Source organism: Saccopteryx bilineata, chromosome 1 (assembly GCF_036850765.1).
Source record: "Saccopteryx bilineata isolate mSacBil1 chromosome 1, mSacBil1_pri_phased_curated, whole genome shotgun sequence".
In the NCBI taxonomy this organism is placed as follows: domain Eukaryota; kingdom Metazoa; phylum Chordata; class Mammalia; order Chiroptera; family Emballonuridae; genus Saccopteryx; species Saccopteryx bilineata.
In genome coordinates this window covers 309,902,839-309,915,865 of record NC_089490.1, presented here as the reverse complement: position 1 = coordinate 309,915,865, position 13,027 = coordinate 309,902,839, and the positions used below count along the sequence as shown (strand labels likewise).

The 13,027-nt window shown below is 36.7% G+C and overlaps 1 protein-coding gene across 4 annotated transcripts in view; it reads left to right on the top strand.

The window, feature by feature from the left end:
* ZC3H12C (zinc finger CCCH-type containing 12C) overlaps positions 1-11,274 on the top strand; it is a 57,652-nt gene extending 46,378 nt beyond the window's left edge. For all 4 annotated transcript variants that reach the window (XM_066247244.1, XM_066247271.1, XM_066247254.1 and 1 more), the window contains 4 exons: positions 1,358-1,497; positions 3,130-3,364; positions 4,599-4,705; positions 5,348-11,274. In XM_066247244.1, coding sequence (XP_066103341.1) covers positions 1,358-1,497; positions 3,130-3,364; positions 4,599-4,705; positions 5,348-6,741 — 1,876 coding nt within the window. In that variant the 3' untranslated portion in view covers positions 6,742-11,274. The remainder of the gene's footprint in view (positions 1-1,357; positions 1,498-3,129; positions 3,365-4,598; positions 4,706-5,347) is intronic.
* The last annotated feature ends 1,753 nt before the right edge of the window (positions 11,275-13,027 follow it).

Below are 13,027 nucleotides of genomic sequence, written 5' to 3'. Positions count from 1 at the left end.
GCCTTTAGTATGTACAAAACAAGGTAGTCTGTTTCATTGTGGGGTTTAAAATGATTATTCATATTTAAAATAGCTCTAGTGCTTCCCAGGGGGCCACCAGAACATTTTATCAGAATACCTAATGTTTGATTTGTGCTAAAAGTTAGTAAAGCATTTATCTCCCCATTTCATTTACCTTCCTTAGCCATAAGAATATCTATCTCCCGTATAGATAAAGAATGGAGCCTTCAGGGCTCAAACTATAAGAGAATGTAATTATTGCATTCAAAACAGGAGACTAAAAAAAAATAGAAGTGTTGTTTTGAATTACTAGGTTAAAGGGCATAAGCAGAGCCTGGTGCTATATAAATACTTGTAGAATGATTATACGCTTAGTTGGGCATTGTTTTTCGGCACCAAAACTGCTAATCCAGCTTTGAATCCTATTTTGTCATCTTTAATTCTTGTCTCACACAGTAATATTAAACAGAAGCCACGTGTCTTTCACTGAAGGACACGGGAAGGGTTGTATGAAATGAAGCACTGTGAACATATTTTTCCTTTTAGGGCATGTGTGTACGTTGTTTTACACGGTCACCTTATAAATTTTGTGCATTGTTTAATCCAGGGGTCCCCAAACTTTTTACACAGGGGGCCAGTTCACTGTCCCTCAGACCGTTGGAGGGCCGGACTATAAAAAAAACTATGAACAAATCCCTATGCACACTGCACATATCTTATTTTAAAGTAAAAAAACAAAACGGGAACAAATACAATATTTAAAATAAAGAACAAGTAAATTTAAATCAACAAACTGACCAGTATTTCAATGGGAACTATGCTCCTCTCACTGACCACCAATGAAAGAGGTGCCCCTTCCAGAAGTGCGGCGGGGCGGATAAATGGCCTCAGGGGGCCGCATGCGGCCTGCGGGGCCGTAGTTTGGGGGCCCCTGGTTTAATCATTGTATTAAAGTATACGCAAAGGAACTCTTAGGAAGGAAGCTTTAAAAAACAAATACTTATTCCATTCCACTCTTTACACCTTTTTTTTCTTTTTTTATCTTCGACTGAAGTTATTCTTGCTCGTTTGAGTCCCTTCTCTATTTCCCATTCTGCTCAAAAAGACCATGTAGTTTTCTGACTAGTTAACCGTTACAACTTGACATTTGAAAACTTACATTTTTCTTCACTCGCCACACTATTTCAACTCGACAGATTTTCAGCTCCTAGGCTGTCTTAATGTTTCTCCGAGCTATTCAGCTCCTTCTTAAATGTGAAATCTATTACTGTTGAAAATTACGTGATCATTTGTGTTTATAAATTTTAATTAATTTGAGGTTTTGTTGTGTTTTAAGTGTTCTAAAATAATCTTTCAGCCATGGAAACAAAGAAGTATTTTCCTGCCGAGGAATAAAATTGGCAGTGGATTGGTTTTTGGAAAGAGGCCACAAAGATATTACAGTTTTCGTCCCTGCCTGGAGAAAAGAGCAGTCCCGACCAGATGCTCTCATTACAGGTAAGCCCTGTTAGCAGTTGGTTTGAGCTTCCATGTCTACCTGTGCAGGTGTCTGGCGATGTTGATACCTAATCTCTTTGTTTATTTAGCCTGTGTGACTGCCACATTGTCTTGGGCGGAACATTAAAGTTCTTTTCAAGTTTAAAAACTACTAGATTATGTTAACAGTAATCCTTGCTACATAAGCCTGTTTTGTTTTGTTTTTAATTTGGAAAGTTTTTACTTCAAATTCTGTGAAAATATGACCTTTGGAGACAAGCTAGGTGGCAGGAGACCTAAATTTCAATTCTGCCTCTGCCATTTATTAGCCATTGGACTTTAAGCAACACACTGTACCTGTTTGAACCCCAATTTTCTCATCTGCTGTAAGAATTGGTCACTTGGTGACAATCAAATTATAGTGACTGCAGCTCAAAAAAGATCTGTGAGACTCGGGATATTCTATGTGTTGTCAAATAGAAGGAAATGACTCTATCCCTATAACATATCTATACTTTATATCATTTTATATGTAGGAGTTTCAGATGAAAACGTCCTCTGTACCTGTTAATTACTGTTGCTGAACATTTTGCTCAGGTTAAGGGATTCTCACTCTCTCTCTCCACCGCCAACATTTAGCAAAACCTGAGGAACCTGTATGATAAAAATATACTTGAAAATGATAAACAAATGTAGAAACCTCTTAACATATACCTGAGGTCTTCTTTTTAGACTTTATTTTTATCTATAATCATTAAGCATAAGAATAGGCAAATTATGGTGGAATCCAGAGCCATGGAATCAGACCCTAGCCTATATAAACTGTCAAGTGGGAGAGGTAGCATAATTCAGCCAGTAGTGCCAAGACATTAGATAACTCTTTGGAAAAAAATATTCATCTTTAGGTCCTTGTCTTATATAACAGTCAATTTCAGATGGTTGAGGAATTAATTGTCAAAAATTAAACCATTAGAGACTATAAATAGTCTTTGAATGACTAGGAAGAATTGTCTAAATTTAAGTGCTTTTAAAGAATTTACAAAGGAAAAGAGATTTAATTGCATCAAAATTTAAACTTCTGTATTTGGGGAAACTTTCTTAAAAATAAATATTTTTTATTTGCCTGAGGAAAACAAAATCCATGTCCTTAACATGTAAAGAGCTCATACACATTGATAGAACAAACACAAAGTTCTCCCCAATAAATAAATAGTAACATGGTAGGAATAAACAGCTCACAGAAAAGTGAAAGTGCTAGCTGAACCTGGCCTCCGTGCCAGAATTGACGGGTGGAACAACAGGTAGAAGAAGGACAGAAGTTGGAAGAAGGGATGTGATGAAGTCAGAAGTTGCCCAGTCATGATCGAATTTTATACTTTTAATTTTTTTTTAACTTTTAAGAGTTGTTGAAGTTTTAAACTTTTTATGTTCTTTAAGCTCATTTTGGGGGTGCTATTTTTAAAGCTTTTGTTATTGGAAGTCCTGAAGGAAAAATATTATTGGGACTTATAAATTTGCTACATCTACAAACTGTAAATTATAATACCTAATTAAATGATTGTGTATAGTCAGTTTATCTTATAAAAGCTCACAGTGTATGAAAGTTGCTGTATATGTTATGTATGTATTAATTCTTGAAATTCTACACTGCAGATCAAGAAATTCTTCGTAAATTAGAGAAGGAGAAAATCTTGGTGTTCACACCATCCCGGCGAGTCCAGGGGAGGCGAGTGGTGTGCTATGATGACAGGTTCATCGTGAAGCTGGCTTTTGAGTCAGATGGGATAATTGTGTCCAATGATAACTACAGGGACTTGGCTAATGAAAAACCAGAATGGAAGAAATTCATAGATGAGAGATTATTAATGTATTCATTTGTCAATGACAAGTAAGTTAAGCCATTTACTTATAAACAGTACTGCTTTCCTGAATTGTGATTATGAAAAGCTATTAAGAGCATGGGAAAATACTTTAAAAAGACAAAGCATAAAATTGTGTTTGTAAAATGGTGTATGCATACTGATAAATGACTAAATTGCAACATAAGTGGAAATTGTATTAAGATTGTAGGATTGCCTGACCAGGTGGTGGCACAGTGGATAAAGTGTCAGGCTGGGATGCAGAGGATCAAGGTTGGAAACCCCAAGGTCGCCGGCTTGAGCGTGGGATCATAGACATGATCGCATGGTCGCTGGCTTGAGCCCAAAGGTCGCTGGCTTGAGCCCAAGGTTGCTGGCTTGAGGAAACGGTCACTGGCTTGGCTGTAGCCGCCCGGTCAAGTCACATATGAGAAAGCAATCAATGAACAGCTAAGGTGCCTCAATGAAGAATTGATGCTTCTCATCTCTCTCCCTTCTTGTCTGTCCTTATCTGTCCCTCTCTCTGTCTCTCTCTGTCTTTGTCACACACACACAAGAAAAGATTATAGGATTGAGTGACTCTCTTCTAATTTAAAATTTTTAATATTGCCATATTTTTATATGAATATTAAACACTATATTTGCTAAATGTTATTACTCAGCCATGTTAACCATTATTCACATTTAATGGGTAAATACTTGGTTTAAGTTCAAACAGTGATGTAAGTAGTAGCAGAACTTTTCAATCATAACTGCTTTTCATTATGCATGCCACAAATTCTTCCAGACAATCAATCCAAAATAATGTTTATTTTCTCAAGACATTTACTATCTCAGCTGAGAAGCACCTTACTGGAAAGAGAATGGACTGTGGAGTTAGACATCTTGACTAGATCAATATAATTCATCTAAGCTGATTTAGAAAAGTGTGTGAACCTGTAGGGCAGAGCTGAGCCTTTGGGGACCGTGTGGGAATGGTGAGATGATGTGTCCACAAGGTCTGACATGTACCAGCCGTCCGTCAGGTCTACGGCGACCTTCCCGTCAGTTCACACTGTTTCTCTTCTCTCCACCAGCTGTCAATCGCCCCCACCTGGCTCGTATTTACAACACTGATGTTCGTAGGACTCTGTTGAAATGTCATTGTCATTGTTTTTAAAATCCTTACAAAATTCCAAGACTGAGGGGAAGGAAGAAATAATTAGAACCTGCTAGTATTAAAACTTCTTACTTAGGTATAATTTTGTATTTTGTTCGTAACAGGTTCATGCCCCCAGATGACCCTCTTGGCAGACACGGCCCAAGCCTGGATAATTTTCTGAGGAAAAAACCTATTGTTCCCGAGCACAAAAAGCAGCCATGTCCATATGGTAACTTTCTTTATGAGTATTAAGGGTATGTCTTTAGAGTACAATACGTTGTTAAAATTTTATCAATAAACATTTAAAATTTTAGATGGCATAGTATGTAGTTCTTTTGATTGTAATTAGATTTTTAAAAAATTCTACCCAGGAAAAATAATTATTTTTACCTAGTTGGGGTCAATGCAAATGCATCCTCCTGAATTAAAACATGGCTCCAAAAACTCGGTTAATTAGTCCTACATGAAGTTTGCAGGTAGATAAAAATTTGGAGTTCTTACATCTAGACACACATCAAATTAGCATGGTTTTATCACATTACAGCAGTATGTTTTGTTTTTTTCCAAAACAATGTACCTGATTATAAAGTCATACTGGAAGAGAATAATAGGTGGGTAGAAGAAGGTGAGAACACAGTGTGTTAGCCAGAAACTCCAGGGGAGACTGTTAGTCCCTCAACCAGCTTCCGTGGTGCTGTTCCAGGTGCTGCGGAGGGGAGACCGAAAGGCAGCCTTTCCCAGAAGTGAGGAGTAGAGTAACTCTCCGCTAGCTCCCATTTCTGCCTTTGTTCCTTTCACAAGGGAAAGCAGTAGTGCCCAACTGCGTGCCTGCTGGTGTGTTCCTGGGCCTAATTAATTGTCCCCTTCATAGGGAAGAAGTGTACCTATGGACACAAGTGCAAATATTATCACCCGGAAAGGGGCAGTCAGCCCCAGCGGTCAGTGGCTGATGAACTGCGTGCCATGTCGAGAAACACAGCTGCCAAAACTGCAAACGAAGGAGGGCTGGTGAAGAGCAACAGCGTTCCCTGCAGCACCAAGGCTGATAGCGCGTCTGACGTCAAACGGGGTGCTCCAAAGAGGCAGTCGGACCCGAGCATCAGGACTCAGGTCTACCAAGACCTAGAGGAAAAGCTTCCCACCAAAAACAAATTGGAAACCAGGTCTGTACCTTCCTTAGTTAGTATACCGGCCACTTCTACTGCAAAACCCCAAAGCACTACACCTTTAAGCAATGGCCTTCCATCTGGAGTTCATTTCCCACCTCAGGATCAAAGACCACAGGGACAATATCCTCCAATGATGATGGCAACCAAAAATCATGGAACGCCAATGCCTTATGAACAGTATCCCAAATGTGACTCACCTGTTGACATTGGATACTACTCCATGTTGAATGCATATTCAAATCTGAGTATCTCAGGCCCACGAAGTCCTGAAAGGCGTTTTTCCTTAGACACAGATTATAGGATAAGTTCTGTAGCTTCTGACTGCAGCAGCGAAGGGAGCATGAGCTGTGGGAGCAGTGACTCCTATGTGGGGTACAGTGACCGGTCCTATGTCAGTTCTCCTGACCCACAACTAGAGGAAAGTCTAAAGTGTCAACACATGTACCCTCACAGCCGCCTTAATTCCCAACCCTTCCTGCAGAATTTCCATGACCCCCTAACCAGAATACAAAGTTATAGTCACGAAGAACCAAAGTACCATCACAAGCCTCCTCTTCCACATCTGGCTATGCATCTGCAGCACCCAGCTGTGGGAGCCCGGTCCAGTTGTCCTGGCGATTACCCCTCTCCTAGTTCAGCACTCTCTAAGGCACCACACCTAGGGCGGTCCTTAGTGGCCACAAGAATAGACAGCATTTCTGACTCTCGGCTGTACGACAGTTCTCCTTCAAGACAAAGAAAGCCTTACTCCCGCCAGGAAGGGCTGGGAAGCTGGGACAGGCAAGGTTTCGGGATTGATGCGTATGGCTATCGGCAGACATACTCCTTGCCTGATAACTCTACCCAGCCATGCTATGAGCAGTTCACCTTCCAGAGCCTTCCTGAACAGCAGGAGCCGATGTGGCGAATACCGTACTGTGGTCTGCCACAGGACCCTCCAAGGTATCAAGACAACCGAGAAAAGATTTATATCAACTTGTGCAACATCTTCCCACCTGACCTTGTGAGAATTGTCATGAAAAGGAACCCTCACATGACAGATGCCCAGCAGCTAGCCGCAGCCATTTTAGTAGAGAAATCACAGCTGGGTTATTAAAAGATGATGCATCTTTGTGGTGTTTAGTTGCTTTTTGTTCAGCTCAAATGCTGAGGGAGGTTTGCTACAATAGCACATGTAATCTCCTTCTCAGCAAGGAGGTTATATAGTATCCATTTATGTGAAATACTGTATCATGGAATCTGTATGTATAGCCCCACAGTGGAAGTATATCAAGGGATTGCTTTACATTCAAACTTTTTTTTAACATTTCCTTTTTAAAGCTATATTCTTGGCTGGAAGTTTTTCCAGTTTGATTTATTAGATGTATCTGTGATCTTTGATATTAATCTTTGGTGCATCAGGGGTTTATATGCGGCACTTTTTATCCTTATTTCATGTTTTATTAACTTGGTGTTTCTCTATCAATTGCAAGCAATTACAATAACTTCAGAATGTTGAACATTTGACTAGACCTAGCAAACTATTTTTTCAAGCCAAGCTTAATTGGAATCTTTTACAGCTTTTTAAGTTATTTTTATTTGGGGAAAGTGGGCTTCTTTGTGCTATAATCATTATTTATAGAAACAAAGATATACTACAGCACTGACTTTATATTTTAAACAATTGTAAGTTACCAGTTTATGTTGAAATGGGTAACAGTATATATTAGAATGATTTACAGTATGGCACTTTTTATTTTATTTTTGTTCAGAGTTTTTGTCTGTGAAGTAATTAGTTAATATGATGAATTTAAAGGAAAGCAGATGCAATCGATGGAAAAAAATTGTTTCCATTTTTTTTTTAATGAATAAGGCAAAAGCTGTAATTGTTACAGGTTAGAGCTTTGTTATCCAGCTATGATGTGCTTCTAGATGGTAGAAATGGAATTGAACTCATAGATTTCCATTGACCTGTAATTTTAATGTGTTTGTCTTATTCTTTGGGGGCACAACAATACTGGATAAAATAACCCTTTCGCAGTACTTGCCTGTTTTTAATGAATCTAATTATTCTCAATGAAACTTTTATATTTAATATACTCTTTAGCTTTCCTGCTATTTATCAAGGCTGGCCTGAGGTGGTTTTATGTGTTGAGGATATGCAACATTAATACTGCACTATGGAAATGGTGATGGAGGAGTTGTAAATGGTAACTTAAACTTTTTGTAAGATACTGTATATTTTCCATTTTCCTGAAGGTAGTTTTATGGGGGGCCTGTTATATTATTAAGGCCAGATTCTTGCCACAAATAGTGTAGTTTTAGATACAGACTAAAGTCTGTTTTAGTATTAGTAAGGGATATTTCTGGTTTCAAAGTCGGGGTTTTGCTCGATGCTAATTCATTTTCGTTGGTTAGAAGATAGATATTGCAATCAGTGGCATACAGTTGTGTGATTAACATGACTTCCCTCTTGCCTCCGGTTTCTGGATTTTGCTTAGTGTAACCGAGTCATTCTGATCTGTTTCTGTAGTCTGCCGAGATGCCCTGGTTATCCTGATTACTCCATACGCTACAGTTTGAAGTAAGCCCTGAGAAACCAGAAAGTACCTTTTACTGTTGATACAAATTGTATCTTTTTAACTATAAGAACTATTTTGATTTGTAGATCTAGTTAAAACACAAATGTGTAACTATGATTAGACTTTTGGGCAACATTTTATCCCTTATTTAATACAAGTTTTTTAAGTAAAATTGAGGTCTAGAATAGGGTAGAAAATTAAAGTAACAATTTAGGTAAATAAAAGTGTCTGTCCTAGTTTTATATAATATATGAAAATATATTAAATAAATTTATTGGCATTTTCTTTCTTCTAAAACTTATCTAGTGTGAACTTAACTTAAAATAAAGGTAAAATGCTGCCTGAAAATAATGTTCAAGCACCTTTGACTAGGATAACATTTTCTCTACTTGTGTGACACTGTGTGTTGCATGAAGTAGGATTTGGGTATACAGTAAATGCTTCTAAAAGGCATTGTGCATATTGACATATCCAATAATCTGAACCGTGTTCAGCAAACTTAATTCAGGAAAGTGGTGTTCTACACAATTATTGCTGTTGTTTTTGAGGAGAGTGTGGCACTCATTTGTACCTCGAAATAATGCGGATGATGCCACACAAACCATTCTGAGTGGTGTGTGCCTGCAAGCGCCCCCACTCACTTGTGAAACTCTCCTCCTTGATTTTGTGGGTCACTGTCTGCAGAACAGGCTTACATGTAGAGGCTAACCCAGTGCCAAAAATAGGGTTACAAATGTGTAGTACCTTTTATTTTAGTCATATCCTAAGCTTTTTATTATTATTTTTTGTTTGAAATCACTTTTAACTTGTACATGTAGGTTTTGCTTCTGTTCTCTTAATTTTAGTATCTTAATTATTTGGAGATTCTGCCAAAATTTACTATATTTAAATGAGATTTTAAGTGAAATGTGTATCGCACCTTTAATTTGACCTTCTTAATGTTTTTAATTTATGGTTTGTTGTTGATTCATGGATTTTAGACAATGGGAAATAGTGTAACTAGCCACCTCCTGTCCTGAATAGCTCTGCACTATCCACACTGAAATCCTTCAGTTTAATTATAAGTTCAGATATAGCCATTTTCTTACATTGAGAACAATTTGTCCCTTTTTTGTTTGTTTGTTTTGAGCACCAGTGTTGCTTTTAGAGATTAAAAATCAGATATTTGGCAGATTTTAGATACAGCAAGTTCTTAATTATCTAAAACAATAATCAAAAGGATCCATCATTAAATTAAATCCATAGCTGACTGTAAACCTTTAATTTAGCCAAAAGTTTCACCTTAGTCATATCTTTCACCAGTCTTGCTAATCTATGAAAGGTGTGTTAGTGAGGAGTGAAACTGCTGGAGAAAGAATTCTGACTAGAGTATTCTGCCCCTGAGTAATTGAGGGTTGACTGTACTTTCCACAGTAATTAGCCAGTTTATTGTCTCTGTGTCTTAGTACAGAGGGAATAGTACCCAACTGGCCAAATACTGGCCCTTAGTATTTCCTCCTTTCTTGCATGTGATATATAAGTTTTCAGTCTCCTTTTTATGATCTCTGTATCCTGATAAGAGTTTGTCATTGACCTAAACATTTGAAAGAAATACAAACCAGTATAAAATATTTGATACTGGTAAAAACTAGAACTTTGTGTTTTTATTGAAATTCATTTATAAGAATATGTAATATAACTAAAAAAGAGTGTTTATATATATACATACATGTGTACATATTTGTTATGAAGTATTAACAATGGGAGGGTGTTATGCTTTTGATGGCTAACTTTTCCGTAGTTGAACTATGTTCCTTGAGTTGCACGCGCCCAAGTCTGGAGTCCAGACGACCAATGATAAGATTCAGAAACACTTGAATGGAAAGCAACTCTTCTTCACTGCTTTTATTCCTGGTATTTTTAAAGAATTATTTTGATAATTTTAATAGAATGTGTAATTTTAAAACACAAAAAAACAAAGTAGTATTGATTATACAGATAATTATTTAACATGTCTTTTATGGATGTATCTATATGTATATAGACAGTAATATATTTATAAAACAAATATACTTTATGTTGTACCTGTTAGTTTGTGATAAGCGGGAGGGTGGCTCTGGATATATACATGTGTGTGTTTTGAAGACTGTCGAGCTGTTTGTCCCAATTGAATGACATTTACCCTATGGTACATTTGGTTTTGGTTATTTCTTTTGCTACCCAACTTCCTTATTCAAGATAAAATGAGATGTACAGTGTTCTGGCCATTTTGTTAGTATATGGATGGCTCATCAATTTTATCATCCAATTCCTGGAGAATTCAGGATTGACCTGAAATCAAACAGGTCATAGAGAGAATGCTTATGTGCTAAATATATAAAACATGGGAACTCTGTTAGGATGTTGACTTCCTAGGTATCCACCAACAAATAAAATAAAGTATAAAATGCATGAACTGTACACATACATTAGAATAAAAGAACTAATTTTAATAAAGTAGAGAAATATATGCATTATTTTAGACTGGTTTGGGAAACCCTCTAGGGCCAAGGTTGACAAACTTTTTCCATAAGGGGTCAAATAGTAAATAATTCAGGCTTTGAAAATCATATTGTCTCTATAAATGACTCACCTCTGCCCCTCCAGCAGGAATTTGGCCACAAACAATATATATGTAAATATGGGTGGCTGTGTACCCAGAAAGCTTTGTTTACAGAAACAGGCAGCGGGCCACAGATGTGGCCTGTGGGCCTCAGTTTGTTGATTCCTGCCCTAGAGGGAGAAAAACAGACATTTTGGCAAAAAAATATCCTGATATATGTTACTATAAGAAATAATTGTATTTCAGTTGGCATTGAAAGAAAATCTTACATTGATGGCCTTCAAAAGAAGAGTGTGAGACAGTCATATGCAAGCATCTTAATTTATGTGTTTTTCCTACTCATTATTTATTAGAGATTTCTTATGTTTAACTACAAAAAAAGCATTCTGTAAAAAAAGATATTTTAATAGTTATTGAAAATTTTTCATGAACTTTGTATTTCTATTAATAAATGGAAATCCCTTATCTACCTTTTGTTTCTTAAGGGCCTCATGGACCAAAAAAGTCTGTTGTGTTTTGAAAACTAGCGTATAATTAACCACAAAGTATTTTAAAGACTCCATTTATTAGCTACATTTTCCTGCTGGTTTTTGACTTCTAAAAATGACATCTCTGTTCTTCTTTAAAAATGGTTTTAAAGAAGATAAATATATTGTAATTTCACAGACTGTGGCTTTATTTTGTAAGGTTAAAATGTGACAAGTGTAATGGTAGCTAAACTGTGAGTGCGCTTGCTATACTGTATCTAAGAAACAGTGTCTCCTGCTTTCTCTGTCCAAGCCGTTAGTGTAGTTTTGTGTGTTTTTTTAAAGATATCTTGGGACAGTCCTTGGTGAATAGTGTCCTTAACATGGTCATGTGTAATTTTAAATTCATTGTGCGTGCACACTGTAGAGCATGCTGATTCACAATGTTTTGTCAATTGTTACATTAGAAACATCATTTCCATTAGTTTTGAACATACCATCCACTTAAGTTATACTTCCTTTTAAAATTGGAATACAATTCTAGTTTTAACAGTAACTGGTTACTGATTTTTTTTTTCTTTAATGCCATTTGTTAACCTGTGTTTTTACTTCTGTTACAATAGTACTGTTATGTGTTAAGGGTGGCTTTTTCCCTCAAAGTCCTAAGAGTTTCTGATTTAAAAACAACATTAACTTTTGACCATTTGATAGTTTTCAAAAATGTATGTGCATATTTTGTTTCATAAAAATTTTAAAGTTTCACGTTTTAAACCATGTATCAAATTTGCCAAATTACTGTCTGGATATTTGAGATGAATAACAAATGGTTGTCCATGAAAAAAAAAAGCTTTTGACCCCTTTCCCAAAGCAGCTTGTTTCAAGGGAAAATGACATTGAAGAGCAATAGTTTGTTTTTATAAAGAATGTTTTAGATTTCCTTAGATTTTTTTAAATTCTAAATGTCCTAGCTAATACAGAATACTCACGAACATGCAGACTTCTGACAGAGGGGTACACAGAGCATTGCAAGTGCACCCGGTTACTGATTTTGTCTTTTCCTTTTATGTTTTTTCCTCCCAAACCATAGTTGTATGCTGATAGTAGAATTCCCAATTTGATCCTTCAAACTTTTCTTATAGGAAAATAAGACAAAGAATATCTTTAGAACAACTACCTTATAAACTGATGTGATTCTATTTATCCTATGTCTGTTCTGTGTGGTTCTGTAATGGAATTCTTACAACTCCACAAAAGCAGTATTTTAGACCTACGGGAAATCGTATCACAACAGCTATGTGATTCTGCCACTAAGAAAAAAATAATTAAAAATTCATTTTTCTTATGCTGGTTTGTTTTTGTTTCCTGAAGATATGTACTTCATGCAGCAGCACAGATACTAAATATATACATAAAACATCCTTCTCTGGTCCCACAGCTCACCTGCAGTCAGTGGTTAATAACACGCGAGTCTTGGATAGGGTAAGCACACGTTCAGTAGCAATGTGTTAGAGCCATAATTAATTCATATGAAACTGGGAATTAAATGCCAAAAACAGCCAGTCATACCTTATTGGTCTAATACTGTTCTCTCAGTGATTAATCTAAGCTATTTCTGTCTTGGCATTGAGGTTTCTGTCACCTCTTGTGACCTGGTGAGGTCTTTATTATATAGATATTTCTAGTTGTCTGCATCTCTCCTTGCATGAATGAAGTTTATTATCTTACTGATGCCTTCCCTGAGTAGGCTCACTTGCCCTTTATAACTTCCTAGGA